Source organism: Leptinotarsa decemlineata, unplaced genomic scaffold (genome assembly GCF_025532065.1).
Source record: "Leptinotarsa decemlineata unplaced genomic scaffold, Ldec_3_MD MMD2_tig00004307_RagTag_RagTag, whole genome shotgun sequence".
Taxonomy (NCBI): domain Eukaryota; kingdom Metazoa; phylum Arthropoda; class Insecta; order Coleoptera; family Chrysomelidae; genus Leptinotarsa; species Leptinotarsa decemlineata.
The window spans coordinates 12,905,412-12,930,854 of record NW_027412606.1 but is presented as its reverse complement, the minus strand read 5'-3'; the positions used below and the strand labels follow the sequence as shown (position 1 = coordinate 12,930,854).

Sequence of the window (25,443 nt, the reverse complement as noted above, 5' to 3'; positions counted from 1 at the left end):
TTTCGTTGTTTTTTCCCAAGTTCACAATTTTTAAAAACGAATGAAGACTGGAATGCCAGAAACTAGTAGATTTCTGAACAGTAATCTGAACAACGAATATGTTTCTCATAAATCCAATTTTTCGGATCGACAGGAACCAAATGCCAGTGAATATTAGAAATTCCGACTTCCATTGTCTAAAAAAGAGGAGATTTGAAATATAGACCAGCCCAAATTATTTGGAAGAGTTGAATGATGAAAAATTGAGCAAAATGAATATTGGACAAACAAATTATTGTTACCCTGTTTAGGAATGAATTGATACAGGGGTTATCAATAAGTTAAATTTCAAATATATACAAACAAAAAAGGAATGAATACAAAATGAAATAATCAAGATAAACAAAGAATAATGCGAAAAAATCAAGAATGAGAAAAACTAAGAAAGGATTTCAAATAAAGTCACTTAACTATTGTGAAGTAATTTGATTTGTTAGTATCTGAAATCGTCTGCAGAAAACTGTCAAATTTTGATGGTGGTTACCTGAAAACTAAGGGTTAGTGTTTATTGAATCAGTTGATTCACTTCATTGTATAATTTGTAACTGAACGGGGAATTTGCTGGATTCTCTTTCAAAAAGTACTTCTAACGACCGCACAATTTTCTGAAACAGGGTATAAGAGCATTTGAGAATATATAATTTATAGGCAACAATAAGAGTTACTCTACTCTCTCCTATGGGTCTACCTTGTATTGTTAATTTATACTCTTATCGTTATGATATACGTTATGATAGCATTGACAACTGGCGATCTTAAGTTATTTGCCGCTGACTTGTAGGACATTTGATTAACCGATTTATAGGTAATCATATTTCGAATATCACCACTTTTTCATGAATATAACAGCAAGAGGTTAGTTTCAGAGAGCATAATCGAGGACCACATCCTTAATTTTTAGAGTAATGTTTAAGCTGGTTCCTATTCGGGGAGACCACGCAGAGAATAACATCTAGTGAAATAATTTGAACGACAGAATTAGGAAAAACACTCAATATTATGAAAATGAGAAATACAACTGTCTATGGTTTTTTTACCACTTGTATTTGTAACCAACCTTACTGCAGTTTCGTATTCCTTTTTCATGATGATTTCCTACCACGTAGTAATGGCTATTGTCCTAAGGAATCGTAATCATGAACATTCAAATATTTCTCGTCACATCTGTCTATATAGTAATATTCTCCTATCGAAATGTAAAATATAATTTTTCATAATGATTTGTAAATCAATAAAGTCCCAAGTGAATGGAGGAAAGCTAAGCTCATGCTTTTGAGGAAAGGCGACAAACCCCTTGATAATACTTCGTCATAAAGACCAATATGCTTACTCGATTCAGAAGGTAAACTTTTTTAGCAGCTCCTGCTCATATGTCTCAATGCAGAACTGATGCGTACCGGAGGACTATCAGACAAACAGTTTGGATATTGAAAAGAAAGACAAACTGTAGACGCAGTCAATATAGTAATAAGTACTGTACAGGTGCACTGTGTACGTTGATCACTATAAACGTAAAAAATGCCTTCAACAGTGCATCGTGGCAGCTCATACTGGAGTCACTAAGGAGTAGGGGAATCAATGAGAGTATAATTACCATAATCGCATCCTACCTATCAGAAAAGCAGATTCTTCTGGAAACAAAGGAACGGGCAAAACTTGTTAGTGTAAACAACGACGTGCCTCAGGGTTCAGTTCTTGGCCCTACCTTATGGAATATTCTATACGACAAGTTATTTTCGTTAGAAATGTCCGAGTCACATTGGTAGGTTCTGCTGATAATGTGGCGATGAAGAACTTTTAATGAACACTGCAAACAGCGTATTGTCACTGGTAGCAGATTGGATGGAAACTGGACTCCTTAGTTCAGCTCCAGAAAAAAAAAACCAAGCAGCACCGCTCACCAAAAGGAGAAAACCGAGACCAATAACTTTTGAACTGTAAGGCAGTCTGAGGAGTTACTAGGTCTTCTATAAGAAAGATTTTGTTCAGAGTGGTCCACTTTCAGATTTTGTATGGTTCACCATCATGGCACACAGTAGCTAAAAATGAAAAACTAATCCAAAAGCTCATCGGCATTCAAAAGAAACAAACAATCAGAACATTTAGTGTATATAGAACTATATCTGCAGAAGCACCAACAGAGCTCCAAATCATCGAGAGTAATGAACGATATGCAGGCATTTTCAAGAGAATCGCCAGGAAAAACTTGATAAGTAGCTGGCAACGAAAATTGGACAACAGTCAATATGGTAGATGGAAACATCGACTAATACCTGCAATAGAGAGTTGCAATAAACTATGGGGAGGAAGATTATTACCTTACTCAGACACTATCTGGGCACGGCTGTTTCCGTGAGTATTTATATGATCGCAGGAGAGCACTATCTTTAGATTTTACCTACTGCAATGCAGACAATGAAGTATAACAAACCCTCATTGGGTTTGGGAAAATGAAAGACACACATGAAACAAATAGCATATTAAATGCTAAATATGAAAAGACTCATATGTGGTGAAGGTGAAGAGACGTGGAACAAAACCTATGAAATGATAATAGCAACCATCGAAACTAGAGAGAGCAGGTGATGAGAGCAATAAGTTCGGGGAAGCCTGAAACCAGTCGGAGCACAAATCGATGGACAACTGTGATAGTTAGCTACAAAAGACATAATATGATAAAAACTGTAATATCTTCTTCGAATGTTTGTGTTAGCGGCGTATATACATACATTAAATGCATTTTAACTATTTCAGGCGAGAGCGAAAGCGGTTTCTGGTACGAACTGCTGAACAACGGGGGGAAAGGGGTTTTAGTCGTAAGAATCCGCCACAGAGTCTATGAAGATTTCACATCCTCCTTTAGAAAAAAATCCATAAAGTATTGTTCAGTGAACCAGTTTGATAATGGTACTCAGAATGGATAAATCAAACAAATGTATGTGTTTAAACTACGACAGATATTATTTCACTACAAGTACACAAAATACCATGCTTAAATGTGTGCGTAGATATGTATTCCCGAAGATTTATCCTTTACATTTGAACAAACATCACTATTTTTCCACTTACTTTGTTGGAAACACCAGAGATCTTACTTCGTGAAGATAGATTTTCAACGAAAAACTTTGTTAGACAACACTCTATCTTGTGATGCACTGTTTGAAATAACTTCAGTAATGAATATTACTGGAGTTATTTTAACACTTCGACACATGTTTCGATCACCTAGTGATCATCTTCAAGAGGAAGATTAAACTAAAAATACGTACATTTCTATTTTTATTTATACCATAGGTACCTCTCCTAGGTACCTGCGTCTTGAGTGTCTTTAATGAATTTCACAATATTACTTTATCAACTAGTCTTAAATTAATTTTACAATGTATTCTTATGTAATAGTCAGGAAAATTTTATGATTATTCCAACTAGCTATATAGTATACTAATAGGTATTGGTCCACCATCGTTATTCATATCATTATGTTTACTTATTTCTACACTCTCATAGGTATCTAGATACCTGTTGTTGTTAACTTGTTTAACTAATCTTAAAGAACTAAAGTCTATGAAATGGTTTTGTTGCAAAATATGATGGGCGACTGCTGATTTTTCTGGTCTTCCATATTTTAGGTGTGCTAAGTGTTCCTTATATCTAATTTCAATAGATCTTTTTGTTTGTCCATAATATTTTTGCATCGCAGTCCTTATCCCAATTTCGTAAATTCCAGACTTTTTCCGAATACTCAACTTTTTCTTTTTGGATTTTCTGAAAGTCTCTGTAGGGTATGATTTATTTCATTTTTTAATGAGTCGTCTTTTGACTTTTCCTCTCACACATGAGAGGTTCACAAAAGAAAAACGAATAATACAGGAAACAGCAGTCAGTAACGGTTTTTCGGTATTGTAGATGATATAATAAGGAAAAAAAAAGTTCAGGTTCTGAGTGAACGAAATCTCTACTTTTAAAAACGACGAAAACCAGGATAAATATATCTCAGTTTCATACCACCAATACATGAAGAGCTATGGAAAGATTTTCAAGAAACTAGGTATGAAGGTGGTTTTTAAAATATACACTACAGAGCCTGTTAGGAAATCCAAAGGACAAAGTCGAGAATTCGCAAAAGTCTGGAATGTACGAAATCAAGTGTAAGGAGTGCGATGCAAAATATTATGGACAGAAAAAAATCTAATTAAATAAGATATAAGGAACTAGCACACCTAAAATATGAGAGACCAGAAAAATCTGCAGTCGCCCATCATATTTTGCAACACAACCTTTCCACATACTTTTTTAGTTCATTGAGATCAGTCAGACAAGTTGATAACAACAGACATCTAGATGACAATGAGAGTGTAGAAATAAGTAAACATAATAACATTATGAATAACGATGTTGGACCAATACCTAATAGCATAAATATATAGCTTGTTAAAATAATTATCAAATTTACCTGACTATTACATGAGTACACGTTGTGAAATTAATTTGAAACTAGTAGATAAGGTAATAGTATGAAATGAATTCAAGACACTTAGGACGCAGGTACCTAGAAGAGGTATGTATCTATGGTATAAATGAAAATAAAATTGAACGTATTTTTAGTTTAATCTTCCTCTTGAAGATAATCACTTGGTGTTCGAAACACATGTCGAGGTATTAAAATAACGGTTTGGTGTTGGGATAAAATTCCAGTAATATTCAATACTCTATCTTACACGAATATCACATGATTTAACTCTGAAAACTGCCTTCGACTATAGATGTATTATTGATTTTTAAATAACAATAATGTGGTGCTATAGGTTTTTGCCGGTTTTCCTGCAGCTGAAAAAGCAAATGCGCCACTGGAATAAATCTAGTCGCCCCATAGCGCCAATTAATTGTTGTTGTCATTGTTACATAATTTGTTTTTACTTCATATTCAAACATATTTTCATAAAAAAATGGATCACTTCCGTCAACACTATTTTCTCTGGAGGAATTTTGGAAATATGTTTGTTAAATCACCAAATGTATCACACGTTTTTCGTGTTAACAGTTTTAACCTTGCCACAAGTTAATTATGATAATGATTCGTTTTCGTATTCATCACGCAGATGAAAACAAACATTCATTTTTGCAATAATTTGTACGTATTGAACATTCATACTTTTCATCTGAGTTCCTGTTATATCTCAACTTAGAGTATAAAGCATGTTTTTTTTTCACATTTTTTTATAATATGATAGGACGAAAGGGAAATAAAACGCAAATCAATTATCATTTTATTTACAAAAGAGCATATGTCCGAGAAATATGATTCAAATATTGACCGAAAACGAATTGAATACGTTTCTGTAATTCTGGTCAACTCAAGTGATTGCCTATGACTGTGAAATTTCAGTTAGATAATATTTTGATCCTTTTGTTGTGAAAGCTAAACCTCACAAACTATTATACATTTTTTGCTTATAAATAACATTTTAATATTAAGAAATATTAAACGAGAAATATGCAGCTTTCACTAATACAGAAAACCTTCGTTTATATAAGCTTAATTGTGATTTGTCGGTCCTGATTACGTTTATTGCTTTTACAAGTTCATCCTTCCTTCAATAAAAGGTACATAAAAGTGAAAGGTTATTCGAATCAATAGACTTTCGTCTCACGATAAACAACTTGAAAATTCAAAGTGGATGCTACAGTGAATTCAGTAATGTATTTTATATGCCCATTATATTGCTGTTGTGGGTGTTTTATAATGATAATGACAATTCTAAAATAGGCCCAAACCCAAGAATATTCGAATATTCTACTTAGTATCTCTTCATTTGCTACAAATAGGTACTGAATTGTAACATCACTGAATTGTTATATGTATTGAGCAACATTCCTAAAATATATTCAACTCAATCTTCACATTATTCTAGAAACAATAATTCATACTAAAATTGCTCTTTTGCTTGAAGTCCAATCAAAATGTTCAAAAATGTAATGAGCTTGAAAATCCCATAGAGCTGAACATTAATGCACGTCATGAATAAACTGTTTGAAATAAAATATCAAAAAGTAACATCGATCCCAAAAATGTTGGAAATTATTTAATGTCAAACTTTAAAAGTTTCTGTTTTAACAGTAAGTTGTATCGTGAAAATAGATCAATTGAAAGTTGGATATCAAGAAATTGTCTAAAAAATTGTCTTTTTTCTACGCGGCCTATTTACATTACAGGACGTTGAACATAGATAAATTTGTATGAAACTTCTATCATGAATCTATTAACTAATACTATAGAAAACACTTCTCCCACACCAGAACAAGAAACCATCTTGACGGGCGTTTCCCTAACCAAGTAAGATCATCAGGAGATGATAAACACTGAATTTCACATCTCAGAAAAGGAATGTCATCAAATGAGGTTCATGTACTTATGTACTCAATTTTGTTTCAGTTTTAATTTCTAATTATTATACAAAAAAGTTAACAACAGGCTATTTTAAATAGGACCTTTATCGCTTTCCAAAGATCTGATTCCACATTGATTCCTGAACTTTCTAAGGCGTCTAGAATCATGTTGTCATGTAGACACCGTTCTTGACGATTTCGAATACTTTCCGTTTATTTGTCGGCCCTTGTTGAGCCACACAAAATCGGAGATTCCTCAAAATAAGCTATCAGGGTTGCGACAAAAAGTATGTTGGTCAATCTGAGTGAACTGAACTAACGAGTTTTGAGGAACACGGTTCACATATTCAGTTTCGTAGACTAAAGAAATCTAGTGTAGCTCAACGAGAATAAGTGAAGAATGCTTGAGATTGTTGATGTCGGTATACACAATACGTTTTTAAGATGCCTTCGAAAGTTTAGAAATTGAAAAATTTGGAATGAGATTTATGAACAGCGATGAAGTGTCCATTCCGAACAGCCCGTTGTTGCGTAAGAATTATAAAAAGAAACTGGTTGAATACAAATACGAGTAGTACATACATAACAGGTAGCCAATAACATGTGATTTATGAATTAAGATGTCATTGCACAATACTAAGAATTCATTTAATGATATTAATTAGATGATATTCATTATCTTGGGCAATAAATAGGCATATAAATTGGCGTAACTAAAATATTGGATTCATCTCCTGATGATGCTCATTTGGTAAGCGAAACGCGTGTCGAGAGATAGTGTTTTGTTATGGTATGAGAAAAAAGTTTAAAAAACACTTTGGATCTTCTTGACATGCACCAATAAATATCCGTGAATGAAGCTAGAGTGAATTGAAATATGTATGTCTATTTTGACTGGACTATTGAAGTAACTTCAACTAACTGAATGCTTTTGCCGATGCTATATTTCAATATAATATTTCAAATGTACTGATATATCTACTATCATCACACATTTTAACATGAAAATCGTCTCCAAATATATAATTCTGGTATTTTATCGTGAAACCAGCGTTTTTCCACAAGAAATGTAATTATTTCATATCATAGTAGTGAAAAAAGTTCTGAAAAGACATAAAATTGGCTAATCAAATGTAGGTATTACATGTTACCTTTTTGCAAATATACTCACTTGAAATGAAATTATACACGAATAACACTTCAAAACAGACCAATAAATATTTCGTTTGTGAAATCATCTGAATGAGGTGTCAAAACTGAAACATTTTTTGAAGCGTTCGGTCACCTTATTCCTATTTTTCTTCTTATATTCAAAATTACCCTACAAAACATGAGTTTAAATATAATAATGGAAAACTCTAGTGTATATAGTAACCGGCTCCACACAACAGAAAAAACCTTCTATCTACCAAATTGACCTCATCAGATGGTGAATAGTTATAGAATAATTTTTTACTGTTTTAGTGTGCGCAAAATTATTTCTTAGAAATTCATTTCACAACAAAATTTACACTTCTACCTATTTTGATTGAAATATCTTTCCATGTGTCAATTTTCAAGTCTTATTGAACTTTTTTCGTACACAGTCCACAGTTTTTTGTTTTGACATTTTTCACTTTTTTTGTGCTTTATATATCTTACCATTTTCATTGATAACACATACAATAAAAATACTAAATCGTCATACTATAATTTTGAGAGCCCGAACATAAACAAATAATTTTCCTTATTTCAGAGGCGTAACACCACAATTTCCAACAATTTTCGAGTAGGCGTCAGGCGAAAATTCCAAACATCCGCGACAACGGAGATTTCGACGACAGCTTCAAGACCGACTAAGATCAAACACCGCAGAAAATATCTGACGAGGTCTACAACTAAGAGAATAGAAAGTCAAGGTAAGATATTTCTACTGGATGTAGGAATGTGGTTTCAGAGAGGTGCCATTTTGTGGTGAATGTAATTTTTTATGTACTTTTCATGTTTCATAAATATTATATATTTTTATAATATACAGGACAATATTTAGAACTGTTCCATGGGAAGTAAAACAGGTTGAAAGTGCTAATTTTAACATTTTTGTTGAAACCGGTAGATCCTGTATTTTTTTCAAAAAATAAATTACTAAACTCTTTCAACGCTACAGGAAAACGCTAAAAATATACACATGATGACTCATTCAATTCTTGATTGAATTTATACTAAGTATTATTCTGCACTAGTATTTTGTTCCTCATTTCTTTTCTCTGAAATGTCGAACATCAAATATTTTTTTCTGAAAATGAAGTTATAACTTTAACTTTCGATTTTTCAAGAAATGATTTCAACTTTTGATTTTTGAAAGAAACACTCTAATTCTCATGCAGTGAGAATGAACTTGTTGGACAATATTGAAAATGAGACTATGATAGGTCTAAATATCTTGAATTTTGTGTCATTCATCAAGTCTTTTCCTATTCTTGAAGTCCAATTTTTCTATCAATTGTTTCATTCATTTTTTGGTCTTTCTCTGCTTTTTGCATTCTTATCGTTAGCTGCCAGTAATTCTTTAAATTCATTATTGATTTATCGTTCCCATCTTTCGTTGACATTTTCCTACCATGAATTTTTTCTGAGCATATTTGTTTAGTAAGTTCTCTCCAGTGTTTCACTTCCAAAAATTATTATTATAAAGTATAATTATCGATTCATCATTTTTTTGATTATAATTTCTCGCTATATTTTTTGTTCAATGTAAAGAAAATAGAATAAAAACACCGTCTCTTGTCGAGTATTTCGCTAACCAATTATCAAAAGTCCCTGAATTGTTGAAATGCGTAGATCGTAGTTCGTAAATCGTAAAAACTCGTGAAAGGACTCGTAAAAATAAATTGGATACAAGCAGGAGATCGTCGTAGACGTATCTGGGCGCACTATAAGAGTATAGATCTGAGGTAGCTATTGCTGGAGATGAAAAGATGAATGAATATATACAGTGTGTCTCACTCACTGTATATATTCCACCCCCGTATCATCCGTAATAATTGAGGAAGAATGATGAAACTCTCAGGACTGATAGAAATGCTCAAAATGTTAATACCACCTAAATGGGGTGGTATACAAATGGGTGGCAGTGGTATACACTGCCCGCCACTCGTGATGGAACAACCCATTTTTACAGTAAAACAGACTAGGGGACACAATAGGCTCAAAATTCTTTCAGATTCGTAATCAGTACTACCAACTTACTACAAATGCACTTTTTTCCTGAAAAAAATTCAGTCCTGAAACATCCGAATTTGTCTCATTTCCCATGGAAACATCCTTGTATCTTTCGTAATTATTGAAATAGATTGTTTTTGGTTTTGACATCAAAACACGAACCCGATGAAAAATCAATTGTTTAAGAGAAACTTGACTTTTGTTTTCAGTTAACAATTTATTCTTCATTTTGGTGTCAGGAAGTTATTTCTTCTCGCAAAGTCAATAAGAGAGGAAATGTTAATTTTGTAAGTGAAATGGAAACATGATATCAGTGAGGTTTTAGGATGGTTAATGTTAATTCAGATTTTCATCCTATTATTTTCAAAAAACCAAGTGTTTTTTGTGGCAAAAATTTTATGTAGATCAAATCTCTTTCAAAGTAATACTTTCAAAATCACATTTTCAATTTAAAAACAAGACAATCAATTTCAAGTGATTTAGTTGTTGAAAATTTTATATTTTTGTGCCTTCTATGAAACTTTCCTTCAAGCGAACTCATTTTTCTATGTGCCTTTTATTATTTCCTTCAACTCTTGTCAGTTATCTAGATGTAACTTCCCTACACGCTCGTATAATTCTTGCACGGAGATCTCCTCTATTTGTTGGCCTATCCTTATAAACATTTCTCAACGTTCCCCAGTGGAGTTAGCTACACTACGTGGTGGCCATACTACGAGAGGGCCATTAGGTCTAATCCATTTCATTGGTAGGTTCCTATTTAACCAAACCCTTGTTATGCCATTATTGTAAACTGGTGAACCATCTAACTGAAAAATCATGCTGTGTCTCACATCCAAAGGTAGTTCTTCCAACACATCGGAAAATGCATTTTCGAGAAAATCAACGAATAGTCGTCCGTTTAAATTTTGATCGAAAAAAAAATGGCCCGATAATATTTTCGTTCGTGTACAGCTCCCTCTAGCGGGTGTCTTCTATTGAATTCAGCGGCCGCTTCACAATAAGACCTCAAGCCTTCAACAACAATTAAAACAATTCCAATTTTTTCTTGAAGTAACAGACGTGCCATTTTGAACTTTGTAAATCAAAATGAGCTGATATCAGTTAAAATGGGAGCTTCAGAAATATTAAAATGTGAAATATGGGAACAAAAACAAGGCAGAAACAACAGGAACAACATTAATACAAGGAACAACAATACTAGAAACCACAAATGCAATAAAAACTGGTCTGGGGTTAATACTTAAAACAAGATCTTTCAACAATATTGTCAAGCTGTCAGTAAATCTCAATGAGCAAATATTTTCCATGGAAATCTCAGGGCACCACATGCTTTTTATTTAGTGAAATTGATGTAATTCAATCCCTTCAAATAATTTCGGACGACAATTCAGCAAGTAGATATAATAATTCTACCTCTTTACCGAGGCCGATTTTTTTTTAAATTAACGATTGTTTCGGTGGTGCAATGAATATGAAGATTGATTTTGTTCCGGTTAGCAAAATGTTTCCTCAATATTTTAATAAAGGACCCCTCACATTTCTAATGAGAAATAGCTTGCCGTGAATTTTGCCGAAATTTTGATATGTTGTAGTTCTTGATGTTCTGATTAAAAGTGTCAACAGTCAAAGCTCAAAAATGTACATTTTTCGAGATGTGAACCTTTGAAAATTGATTTTTTTCCATTTTTTTCGGTTTTCGCTCATCAATCAGAGAGCTCTCACTTCTGGTTGGAATAGAATTCGGATGTTCGGCACCCAGAATTAGTTTTACGAATGATATTCCTTAGTTATATTAGATGCCGCCATCGATAATTTTACACTGCTCTACACTATTTCAATGATATGAGAATGTGGTGCTGTGACATATTCCTAAGAGAATCTCAAAATGGATGATAGCGTCTCACAGCTAAACGAATCGGTGGAAATGTCTGGATCTTTGATACCTGAGATTTCTCTCCAGATAGAATGAAGGGGTTCAGGAATTTAAAGCGAACTATTTTGCCCCTAGAATGTTTTACCGTAAAAATGGGTTGTTCCATCGCGAGTGCGGCGGGCAGTATTTATCACTTTTTCCAACCCTATTTATGTGATAGGTGGACTGAAATTTTTTCAGCGAAAAAGTGTATTTGTAGTGAGTTGGTAGTTTTGATCAAGAATTTGAAGGAATTTTGAGCCTGTTTTGTCCCCTGGCATGTTTCACCATAAAAATGGGTTGTTCCATCGGAGTGGCAGGCAGTGTATATCACTTCGGTCAACAACCCCATTCAGGTGGTAGGTGCATTTTGAGCATTTCCATCAGTCCTGAGAGTTTCTTCGATTATTACGTTAGATACGGGGGTGTTTCCATGAAAATTACGACACACTATATACAAATATTCCAACATATCGAAACTTTCAAACTACATATTCTTTCTTTTTTTCTTCCTACCTACGGTCTGTTTTTTTGAAATTCTCTCTAGGGTCGTCTTGAATCTGCTACCTCAAACTATACACTTTTATCTTCCAATTCCTCTTTATACCATGGCGAAACTACGAAATCAATAACAAATGCTAGCATCTGGTGAATGTTGTAGGATAGTACCCCTTTCTGTTTAACTTCCTCTTTCTCATCAGATAATCCAATTCAACTTCAAACAGAATCGAGTATAAGAGATGATCTGGCCTTTTTAGCATCACACTCATTTTCTGTATTTGTACATTAATGTTCACATCACTATTTGTTTCTTTCTTAGGCCATTTTTGTAAAGCTGACATTTTTCTTCAAAACTTTTTTCTTTGAATGTCTCAAAATTATTCTTTCGATTTTCTATCAGATTTTTTCAGAATTCCACTTCAATATTCCTCATTTGCCTTGTCTATTACTTACTCGTATATTAATCAATTTTGGATCATTGTTGCCAACACTTTGTAGAATTGGTTCAGTCAGTTTTTCGCTTTAGTTTTATATAAACTAATTATTTTTGCTTCTTTTCATTGAGATATACATTTTCTTGCTGAGAGAGATATGTATCCCAGAAAGAGAAACATCGATAGCCACTTGAAACTTTCGTTGAGAAAGTGGAAAAGATACGAATAGAGACAGTGCGACAAGCCGTGATATCAAAGTTCAATAGGTGAACCCTTATGCATGGGTCAAAATCTTTGGAAATATCCAAGTATGCCAAAGGTGGGTGACATATGCAAGAGGGGCACCTGTTGATATTTGCTTTCAGAAATAATGTGTTGATCAACAGCTTTTTCTATGTATTTTGATGTCACCGATAGTGAAGCAATAGATTACTGATTTTGATTTCTTTTCCTTTCTGGGTATAAGTTGAATGCGCATAGTCTTTCGATAAGAGGAAATATCCTCTTTTTTAAAACAAGTTGAAGAGCCTAAAGAACCCTGGTGTTATTTGTTTGGCGCATTTCTTAAAATATGATGATAGGAATATCATCGGGGTTTCGTTGATTTTGTTGACATCTGATATTGTGTGTTTTTCTCTGAAAGTCAACATTACTGGAAGGCGAGATTATTAGAGGCAACAATCTATTCACAACGTTTTGAAGATCTTGAAGACTAGCGCATTCTCTATTTTGATCAGGGATTCTCGTCGATTCGTTTATAATCTGTAAGTGAAGCCTTTGCTCACTTGGCTATCTTGGTCATCATTAATATTGGAAAATTGAGGCAGTAGATACTGGACAGTGAAATTGCCAAGTGTATATATTGATTGATTTGTTAAACAAGAACGATATTTTTGAACCCAGAAATCTATTCTGTCCTATTACCACCTTCGAATCTGGACACAGATGGCATCACACTGAAACTATATTTTGAAAGCAACTTCAAGGAGGTATTTCACCGGGCAACGATGGACTACTTTACTTTATGAAAAGTGTGATCGTGCGAAGCGAACGGAAATTGAGAGGGAGGTATAACTTAGTGAAGATGTAAAGAGAGAGAGTTACGTTTCGTTTATTACTGTAGGGCCAAAATAGAGAGGTGCGAGCACACATTTACGAGTATGCTCTGAAGCATTTGGAGAAAACTATCATACGTTGCCACTAATTCTAGCAGGAGATTTCAATATTAATTTCACTTCCAAAGATGGACAATTCTTGGTAAAGTTTCTACAAGATTAATTAGAACTACAAATGAATAACCGAAATGAGAGTACCAGAAGACATGGAACAACAAATGATTCAGATTTATCTAGATATCTTTCTATTTTCATCCGGAAACATATCTTATTTCTCATACCATAAGCCTATCGTTCGGTTTCACAATCAACCACAGTAATTACTGATGTAACTGATAATGATAAATAAAAATAAAAAATCTATATAAAAATGTTAATTTATCAATGAAAATCCATAACGAATTTCAATATTTGTATATGTATAAAGCACACTTTTAATTTTTACGGAAGCTATCTTGGACATTTCTCAAATCTTTTTTAAATCCTCATTGCAAAATTGTTTTAGTATATTTTCAAAATAACTGGATACATAATACTAAGAGTCACAATACTAGCAGTAGCAGCAGTTCCAGATGAGGACTGTCTAAACATTTTTTGTTAGAAAGGTAATTTCTGAATGTCACATAAAGAATTTGGAGTATTATTTCCACAAAATTGTTTCAACTAATTCAGAAATGAAATTAAATCAGAAATAAAGTCAAATTTAATTTTCTTCTTCAGATAATTTCATATTTCATAATTTGAATACTGAAATGAGTGAGACAATATTGATTCTTTAAAAACAATAAAGTCCTCTTGGATTAATTTGGAGTTTGATTGACTTTGAAAGTCTGAATTTCACTCCATTGTGAGATTTGAAACAACTTTAAAACAGTTCATCAGAGTCTTAAATTTTACACTTTCTGGAGTAGAAATACTCAAAAGCTTCTGATCGAGTCAATCTATAAATATTACTCAAGTCGGTAATTTTTCATCTAAATGAACACTTATCTTACATAAATACTTTGATCGAAGTGACAAATGGCATATTGTGTTGATATATTTTTCTCGAAGTCAAATTTTCTGATGAAAATGAAAATGTTCAATTCTTTTCAGAAGAGTGTCGGGCTTGCCTGGAAATAATGTAATATTTTTCTCAGATATACTTTTTGGTCTAGGATGAGTTGTGGAGGGAAATTTTTCCAAAAAATTCATGAAACTCCATGGATACAACTTAATCATCTTGTATGGCTGAATTTATCGAATATCGAATATATTTTAATTTTCAGAATCAACGACACCAAAACTCAGGACAGAAAATAGATTCCGATTCGTTCCCAGAAGAACGACTCAACGCACTACTCATAAACCACAGGATCAAACACTGAAATCAACTAGTTATCAGACATCAGAAAAAGAACAAACGTCAGAAAAATTTATAGACTATACTGATCTATCTGCAGCTCTTCAGTCAATCCAGAAGGCTCCAATACCACAGGGCAGTTTTCAAGGAACGCTGAAGTTGCCTCAAACGACGGAAAAATATATTATAAAGACTTCAAGAATTCCACAGACCACCCCCCCTAGTCAATTGCGTTCTAGAGGAACTCGTCCCCAGATAATACTCAATAAGTCTAATATACAGACTTCTGCGATTTCTCGTGAGTATATTATATTTTCACAAAGTAATATGTAGTAACCATTAAGTACAGCTGGCTTTCGTTGATGACTCCATGCATTTATTTTGTTTCTGCAACCCAGTGGCGGATTTACACATTTTTAAGGTATAGGCTGTACAGTTTTTGCCGTCCTTGCCTCAAAATTGTCATGTTTTTCATTATTTTAACAATTCAACAATTATTGCCCGTAAAATAATTTTATCAAAGCTCAATTATGTATATAGTCGAAGTAAACGATATTGTGTACACTCAAAGTTGGCGGCACTCTCAAAGGCCAAAAAAACAATACATGAAAATGAACCGGCTGCGAACTAGTCTACGTGGACTGTAGAATTGGCGGTTCGTATTGGATAATTTTTACTAACCGAGTTTTATGATTATCTGGAGAGTCATAAAATTGAATTTGAAGTCATATTACGGTGACGAATAGAAATCGGGGAATGCGGGGATGGTTATCGCCGTCGTGTCATCAATGTTCAGTTCAGGAACAGATCGCGATTTAAGTTTTGAAATTCGATATTGGTGCAGTTATAATTACATAAAAAGTTTATTATCTGTTTGGAATGTGGCGTCCTTCGACAAGTACTGATAGTAATAACGAGTGTAGTGATTCCAATAGTGATGGTGAACAATGCGAAAATGAGATACCAGTGAATACGATTCGGATGCATTTGAATATTGAAACACATCAAGTATGTTTCAATGTATATAATAATCCACATCTCAAGTTTGGTTTGGAGGAAAACAAACTATTACAAACAACATCAGATTTGACCGAAATACCTTTCTGAACTGTACGTAAAATAGTCAAAAACAAATCTTATGAACGCAAGACGCGATGTGATACAGGATTATCAAAACCTTGAGACGTTCATCTAATAAAATCATTGAAAAAAAACAATATACATCTGTTACAAAAGTAATGAGATTCCTACATTAGGAACAATTGAATAATTCCGGCCATAACGTGAGCTGCTGTGACAAAACTCTTCAGAACTGGATAGGATTTAGATTTGAAATAATAAACAAATGTCAAACAGTTATGGAAAGCAGAAGAATAATGGAGTTGCTCAACAAATACTCAGGAGAAATAATTAAATATAGACCTGAACAACGGCAAATTTTTCATTTGGAAGAATCTTGGTATGACACTCACGACACAGTTACGAAAGGTGGACTGATGTTTCGAGAATGTGTACGCCTAACATGCCTGGAAACAGAGGATTGGGAATAATCTTTGAGCATTAGGGGGGAAGTTAAGGATGGATTCCGGAGTCTTTGAAATTATGTGGAAAAAACTTGAGGACTGCAATGTTGACTATCATAAGAACATGAAGGCTAATATTTTCGAGGAATGATTTGAAAACACATTGATCACAAATTTGGGTACAAATAGTGTAATAGTTCTTGACAACGCTTCCTATCATTCGCGACAGCTCATCAAAGTACTGAATAAAAATTTGAAGAAAGATGAAATACAAAGATTTTTAATAGATAACAATTTGTATTTTGAAGATAACTTGCCAAAAACTAACTACTTGAAGTTTTACAGACAAAAACATTTGAAAAAGTGTATTGCTGAAAACTATGGACACACCATTCTGGGACTTCCCCCCTATTTTTGTGTTTTCAATCCCATGGGTGAAATTGAAACAAAAAGCATCAGGCGTAAAAATAGTTTTCCAAAATTTGATAAGAAGGTAATACAGCTAATTAAAGAAAAAGTATCTAATATTACCGAAGAAGACTGGCAGAAAAAAATTTAAGAAAATAATTTCAGTTGAAAAAAACTATATGGAGATTGGACACTTCCATATTAATGGTGGGAATACATTCATTATTCATTCAAATGACGACATTGATAGTGAAACAGAGAATATGGAAAATGAATTATCAGAAGCTTTCGAAGAAAGTTAGTGAAGTGTTTTTGAAGCGATTGATTTTATTTATATGTGAGTATGAAGTATTCAGAATTATTCTCAATTATACACGTGGGGTAATGTATGCTTCGTACACAATAATGTACCTATATTTGGTAAACGTGAATAAATTGCCCTTACAAATAGTTGAAAATAATCAACTAAGTCAAGTTATAAAAGTTCGTTACAATACTTTTTTGCGTGATTTTTTGTTGGCAAAATCACCGATGATATCGTCGTAAATAATCCTGTTCATTAACTCTGACTCTATGTTCTATGCACAATGTCGATCTCAAATAATTTTTTACCCTCTTTAGGCAAGAAAAGCTTTCCTCACCCGAACAATTCCTCGCTAGTGTACCTACATCCGGCCATACGAGGGGCTATGTTCAAATTCGGATAAATATTCTGGAAACTCTCTTTTCGCAAAAACGAAGATAGATCCTCTAATGATGTAGAATCTGGTTCTACCAGAATGCTTTGCAAAGATATGTGGCTCCAAAAATATATGCATGCTTGAAGATGACAAACTAGGTGTTTTATTCCAGAAAATGGAAGTTTGCTACTCTCAGAATGTGCAATAACAAGTGAGAGAGAAAAGTCATTGGCAAAATTTGTTGCACACTTCTATCTGTCCGACATCAGAAACGGTTATGCCATTTTCATTATGTAGCACAAAAATCGGTCCGCAAATTTGCCGTCCCAAAAATCTGTCGCTGAACCTTGCACTTGACTATACCGTACCCATGATAGCTAATGAGCCAGAAACACGTTTTAACATGTGTGTGCGATTTGCATAATCTCAGAGCGGTTCCTCCACTATTTATGAGCGTGGACGTGAAGTTTATTGCCCCTCGACACGAGTTTCACCAATCAAGTCAGTACCTTTGTAAGTTACAACATTCACATTCACAGATGCACTTTGTTTTTCATATTTTTTAATTTTAGAATTTTGAAAAGTTCGTTTCCATGTACCAGTCTCAACAAGTTTAAGCATTCCTCCATTATTTCGTGACAGTTCTTCAAGGCATGTTGACCATTACTATGTCCGGTCTGTGAAACCAAATATGTGAAACTTGTTTTTGAATGACAGTACTTTTTCTCATGCCCAGACTTTTTCGTTTCCACAGCATGCTATATATCTTTCGGGTTTCTCAACACTTGTAGAAATATAAAATCTAAACCATCACCCTGGTGTATTTTGGTTTATATAGAAGAACCAAACCAAACCCAAAACTGTCTAACAGTTGAATTTGAACATTGCCGTAGCTTTCAACACTTGTTGAGTAACTTCAAGTAAATCTGAGAGAAAAAAGATGTGGGTCAGACTTAACGATCTATTTGAACTAGTTTGAAAGAGCACATGATTCATATCTGATTTCATAAATCACAAAAGTCAATACGCCTTGGAAAAATATCATATACAATGATAAAATATTACTGGGTGACACCAAACTCTCATTCCAAATAGTTCATCACTCAATATTCAATAAAACACTCTTCCCAAACCAGCTAGAATGTTTCTGATAATTATCCACTGATTTGCAAATCGTTCAGTATAAAATATCTGGTGAGACCTAAGCCAGATCGAAACAGTGATGTCGGGTGCTATATCACCGAGACTTTGTTCTTGAACTCTGGGTCCATCAAGATGAATAAGAGTTTCAAAGTTAATTCAGAACACCTGGTTGGTAAAACACAATTTAAAATTTTTTTTCAGTTCTGGTGTATAAAAGAAGTATGATGGATTGAAAGTTATGAAAAAGAATTTGTGTGAAATGATTTTTCATGGTAAATAATAATTGTTCTTTATTACATACCCTTCTCCTACAATGTGAACTGTTAAAAACAAACAAATTAAAAGATTTATTTGATTTCACAGACTAAATCCAATCAAATGCAATGATAGAGAATTGAGATTTGAATAATTAATTTCCCATCATATGGACTTACATTTTGTATCAACATTTTTTTCAGGTCCACAGCCTTTCCGGCCACAATCCAGCCCGTATCCTCCTCCAGTAATCATAACATCGTCAACTCCATCGACAGTTCAAGCCTACCGCAGAGTTACAGCACCTATAATTTCAACCTCTCACTCATCATCGGATCATGATTTCTACCAAACCGCAGGAGGAGGAACTGTAGCTCAGCTTTCTGAGCATAGCAAAGTTTTACTTCACAGCAACGGCGTTATAGAGTGTCTGGACCAAGGAAACTTCCCCCACCCGGCCTCGTGCAGAAAGTTCATTTCTTGTGCTGAAATGGGCTTTGGTAAAGTGTTAGGGTGGGAATACACGTGTCCCAAAAACCTGAGTTTTGATCCAATTGGGGGAATCTGCAATTGGTCTACAGAGCTTGGGTGTGATGAACAGTGAAGTTCGACTGTTGAAACATATATTGTGCTATATTAATTATAAAAGACATATTGTAAGATCTGAAAAAATTCTTTGAAGAGACTGGCTTGAAATGAGCGTAGATTTTGTTTTATAATTTAATGTTGTCGACACTATACCAAATATACGTTATTTTAAATTAATAAAATTCAATTGGTACCTCCAGGACATTGAAAGAAATGATTGTTTTGTTTCAGATTTCGTAAAAAATGATATGATGAAATTAATATAATATTTTATATTTTAATAAGTCACAAAAAAGATTTGAAGTTTTATAACTCCTATTCAATTATATGCGAGCGCTTTCGACAGCTGGTCGTGCTGTCATCATCTAGGCTCTACTCAAACTGAACGTGTCTACCTGTTGTTTGTTCTTTTATGCGGTCCGAACGCCTCAGTGCAGGTACTCCAGGTACTTTAGGTAAATTTGCCTGTATTTGGGTTACATCAGATACTTTTCTTTGTGTTGGATCTTCTCTAGGTTTACTGTTTCTAGGAGTATGTATTGTTTTGTTTAATATATTGAATGTTAGGTCTTGTTGTGTTTTGATTTGTATATTTGTTTCTGGATAAGTGATTTATGACTGTTAAATTTATACAGAATGAATGAATACAGAACAAGGATCAAACACTCCAACAGACGAAACAACACAACGATGGACAGCATTTACGTACGTAGGACACCAAAGCAAAAAACTAACAAACGTCTTCAAGCCTTTGAACATCAACATCACATATAAGCCAAACACGAAAATAACACAAAAAATAAACAGCTATGAAAAAGAAGAAGACAAAAACCAAAACGGGGTGTACAGCATATAATGCCTGGACTGCAACAAATTCTATATCGGCCAAACCAAGAAAAAACTGATCCAAAGGTACGATGAGCACAAAAAGGCATACATATACCCAATAGTATATAAATCAAACCTCGCAACACACGCCATACAAAACAAAATTTCCCCCCCACCAGAAAACATAAAACAAGTCAATATATTGACTTGTTTATCCCTTATAAGGCAAACCGTATGGACATCTGGGAAAACTTTAACATCCATAAATTTAACAGTCATAATTCACTTATCGACGAACAAATCAAAACACAACAAGACCTAACATTCAATATATTAAACAAAACAATACATACTCCTAGAAACAGTAAATCTAGAGAAGATCCAACACAAAGAATATTACCTGGTGTAACCCAAATACAGGCAAATTTACCTAAAGTACCTGGAGTACATGCACTGAGGCGTTCGGGTCGCATAAAAGAACAAACACAACCGTAGCGGAATTCCGCTACTGTAGCGGAATTTTCTATAATCAATATTGAACAAAATATGGAAGAAGAAGAGGCAGTGGACAGCACTCTTCTTCTTCTTTTCGAATCAATGGCCTCAGCAACTAAGGCTATCCGCATACAGCACTCGAAACTGACAGCTAATAATAATAATAATAATAATACGTTATAGTCTTAGCAGTGAGGCCATTACATGATGAATGAGAAGAATATTTTTGAATATTTTCATTCATATCATAAACCGTATAACCTCCAATACCTTGAAACTAAAAGTCTCGACTGTCTCGAGTATTATAACTTATATGAAACAAATAACAGTAGAAATAGAAGATAGTTCATGTGATTATGACTCGAGTGAAAGAGCTATCGCAGTTGGAATTGACGGGAATGGGATATGTTCAAAAAAATACAAAAAGTCGTGAAAAAACATTGTTTGTCTGATTCCAACTTGAAAGGATGGATTAGTCCTGTCGCGAATGATCATCCAAGAGCTCAGTGTGACTATACGTACGTGAACAAATTGATTTTTATTTTTACTTTTCAAAATCATTTTTTCAAGCTAAGAAATATTTGGTCGAGACGACAGCTTTCAAAAATTAACTGCTGTAAACTTAGAAAATTAGGTACCATCTACTGAGTGGCGCGGTTGAAAATTATCATGATCCTGATTACTTAAATTAGTGACAGTTCAGTTTGGTGGTATCTGAACGGTACAAAAACTACAAACTGTAAGTTCTGTGGTATTCAATTTTGAATAGGGCGCATGAGCCAACTGATTGCGTCAGATATACAAGCGTAGCGGAATATGAAGCAGTTGGCGGAATTTTGATTCATGTGTAGCGACTTTATAGTTCTACTAGTTGGCAACACTAAAACAACAGGTTGACACGTTCAGTTTGAGTAGAGCCTAGATGATGACAGCACGACCAGCTGTCGAAAGCGCTCGCATATAATTAAATAGGAGTTATAAAGCTTCAAATCCTTTTTGTGACTTATATCAATATTAAAATACTGAAAATAAAGGAAAATATATCAATTATTTATCTCACCACTCTCGATACTGAAATTGATTTTATCCTATAAAGTTGTTTATAACTTTCAAATAAACATATCAAGAGACTAGGTATATGAAATATTATAAAACAACTTTTATCCACTATAGTTCACTAACGAAACTGCATTTCAATACGTCATCAAATGAAACAGTGAATGTAAGACCTAATACAACAAATTCCAGTCATACCGTTGGTTATATAACATGAGCGGAAAAGTCCAGGCCAAGGAGAACAACGCATTTTTTTGTTCAAAATTGGCTTTATTCATCAACGTAATCTCCACCAAGAGCCACACAATCATTCCAGCGCCGCTCTATCATTTCAATACTACTTTTGTAGAACGATTTATCTTTTGCTTCAAAATAGGCCTCAGTTTCAGCGATAACCTCTTCATTCGAGAATTTTTTTTACCGCTGAGCATTTCTTTGAGGTCTTCGAAAAGCCAGTAGTCGATGGGAGCCAAATCTGGCGAATACGGTGGATGTGGGAGCAATTCGAAATTTAATTCATGTAGTTTTGCCATTGTTTTGATTGACTTGCGACACGGTGAATCATCTTGCAATTTCTGCCATTGAACGCTATATAATATTCACTGTTGATGGTATTTCCCTTCTTAAAATGGTCGATGGATATTAGGTACACCACGCACATCCCAAAATACCGAGGTCATAACCTTTCCAGCCGATTGTTGTGCTTTAGGGAGCTTTGGACGAGGTTCACCAGTTGCTCTTCACTCAAATAACGATCGTTTTGATACTCATGCGATATATAAAACCAATATTTGTTTTTGATATCTTTACAATGTCAGCAAACTCATGCAACTTCACTTTTCGAGCATTCAAAACGATTTTGTGGACTTTTTTGAAGTTTTCTAGTGTTACTGCCTCATTTTCAAGTCAACAAACCAACTTTCAATTGTTGTTTCCAATGGAGCGGATTTCTTATAAGACTTTTCAAGCCATTGCTTTGTTTGAACGGTATTTTCCCCATTGAGAAGCAGTGTAAAATTAAAACACCAAATTGTTTTTGATCCATTGTTTTGAAAATAACAAAAGTAGAGCTACTCTTAGCACAATAACTCAGTAGAATATCATAAAATTTCAACAGCTCTCTTGTAAAGGTTAGTACTGACTGAAAAAGCGGTGAATGCAACAAGCCTAGCGCCATCTATGTGTACGTCCTGAAACTTTTCAGCCCACGTAGTAATTACTTTTGGATCCTTTCATTTTATTCCACGATTACCTCCAAAATTGTTAACCTTTTAAAAAATGAAGCTGATAATAAAATAGGCTCCAGGAATTTATTAACAATAAATGAAATTTATTCAAAATTGAAAGATACATAATCACCCTTCACGTTAATTATAAGTGTGTATAAACCTTGCACTTCTTGCAACAAAATATATATTGAAGAGACGAAATATAAAATCAAGATTGTAGGCTTTTGCAACATTTGTGTGCTCTCTCAGACCATATTATAACTATTGATCATAACATGAACTATGAAGAGACCTAAATTATCCATTTAGGAATTCTAGACAACGACTGGGTCCATGATAATAATTGAGCAATTTTCTCAAATAATTTTTTTTATTTAATTTTTTCTACACGCCTTTCGCTTACATCATAACTTCATTCAACAACCGATGAAGGTACGGTGTTAGCGAAAGGCGTGTAGAATAACTAAATATTTGTGAAAATTGCTTAATTATTATTATGAATAGCGCTATTAGCGGGTCAGTGTATTCATAATTTAGAACGACTCTTGTTAAATATATACTTTCAAAATATTTTTGTAGCCTTGAAAAAACATAAAGATTGTTGGCAGCTGTGAACATATGTTTAAGACTAGTGTACCAACATAAAAAAATTGAAAAATCGCTAATCGAATGTACGTAGCCCGGGAAATTTGAACATTTACTTCATTTTTGGAACAGCCCACAATGTCATAATTCAGAATAGATTTGAAAATACACCAAATGAATTATTGCGAAATTACATTGAAATTTTTCAAGCAAAATACGTGAAAATAACATTCGAAATATGGCATGTTTGTTGTACAACTAAAACCACACGGTAAAATATGCACTTTTTGGTATGCCCTCAAGGTCTCTCAATGAATCGGTTTGATTCTTCCCAATCATCGGAAAACGTCGTTCTTTCTCGGTTCTCTTCAATGTTGGGAACAGGGAAAAGTAGCAGGGGGCCAAATCTGGTATATACGGTGGCTCAGGCATGATAACGGTGTTGCTTTTGGCCAAAAAATTACGAGTGAGCAGGTGCAGTATCGTGATGCAGCAGAAATTGGTTTTTTTACAATAACAAATTTTTTCATCGTATTGCTTCTCGCAAGTGGAGCGTAACTCAAGATAATACTCCTTATTGATCATACGACCATGTGACAAGAACTCCTGATGCACTACGCCACGGCATTCGAAGAAAACAGTGAGTAAAACCTTGACATATTATTGAACTCGGCATGCTCTCTCTCTCCTGGAATCTTCCATTGAGACGAACGGATTTTGGTTTCGATGTAACAACCATATGCCTATGAATCGTTACCAGTTAGGACCCTTTTAATCAAATCTGGATCGCCGTTGACGTCATTCAACAATTCCTAACCGATGCTCGTGCCACGAACATTCACCTTATTTTTTGAACAGTCCACGTTGAGAGGCATTTTAGAGTTAGAATTTAGTGTACCTACTTCATTTCGTGAAGACTTCGATTTGGTTTGAGAAAGGCGCTTTGAGAAGAGTACTGCATTTATAGTGTTTGGGAACAGGGTTTGTTTCGGATTTGGTCTACGCCAGAGGTTCCAGTTATACCTTTCTTCTGTTGAAACTGTATCGCATACCATAGCAAGCATACCTATATTTCTACATAAAAAATCTTCATCAGAAATTAGAGAAATAAATATGAGAATATCTAAAGGACACTGCATATTGATAATGATAATGATTTAGCTTGGCTAAACTTGCATCAAAATTGAAATGGGAATTTGAAGTCGTTCAATATATATGTTTTAAAAGTTATTGCCAATTTCTGGGAATAAGGTGAGATACTAATAATTTAAAAGAATAGATCGTTATCGATTGTTTCTTGTTTCTCACTATTACTAGGTTAGGTTAGGTCTATTCGACCCTCCACTGCAAGCCGAAAGGGTTTATTGTGGCTCACATCTATTCATACTCGACCAAATAAACCCAGCTTCTTAACGAAGCCGATTAGTTTGTACGGTGAGTGGTCTTTCAGGTCAGATGGTAAGAGTACGGCTCTGCCGAACTCTAAAAACTTGATTCGGTACCCAGCGGGGCAGGCACAAAGTATATGCTCTACTGTTTCATCATTTTTCCAAACAGAGGCGACACACACTGTCTTCCGTCAGTCCGAATCTCTGCATATGATTATTGAAATGACAGTGTCCTGTAAGAAAGCCTGTTAGACATCGTAGTTCATCCCTACTGTAGTCCAACAACTGTTTGGTATCAAGCTTCGAAAGGTGAATGAACGCCTTGGAGTAG

General features: G+C 34.2%; 1 protein-coding gene across 1 annotated transcript in view; it reads left to right on the top strand.

Annotated features, from left to right (window-relative positions):
- The window catches only part of Cht6 (Chitinase 6), a 170,761-nt gene extending 151,010 nt beyond the window's left edge, over positions 1–19,751 (top strand). Inside the window, exons 23-25 of the mRNA XM_074179016.1 lie at positions 8,162–8,324; positions 14,861–15,232; positions 19,147–19,751. Coding sequence (XP_074035117.1) covers positions 8,162–8,324; positions 14,861–15,232; positions 19,147–19,547 — 936 coding nt within the window. The 3' untranslated portion in view covers positions 19,548–19,751. The remainder of the gene's footprint in view (positions 1–8,161; positions 8,325–14,860; positions 15,233–19,146) is intronic.
- The last annotated feature ends 5,692 nt before the right edge of the window (positions 19,752–25,443 follow it).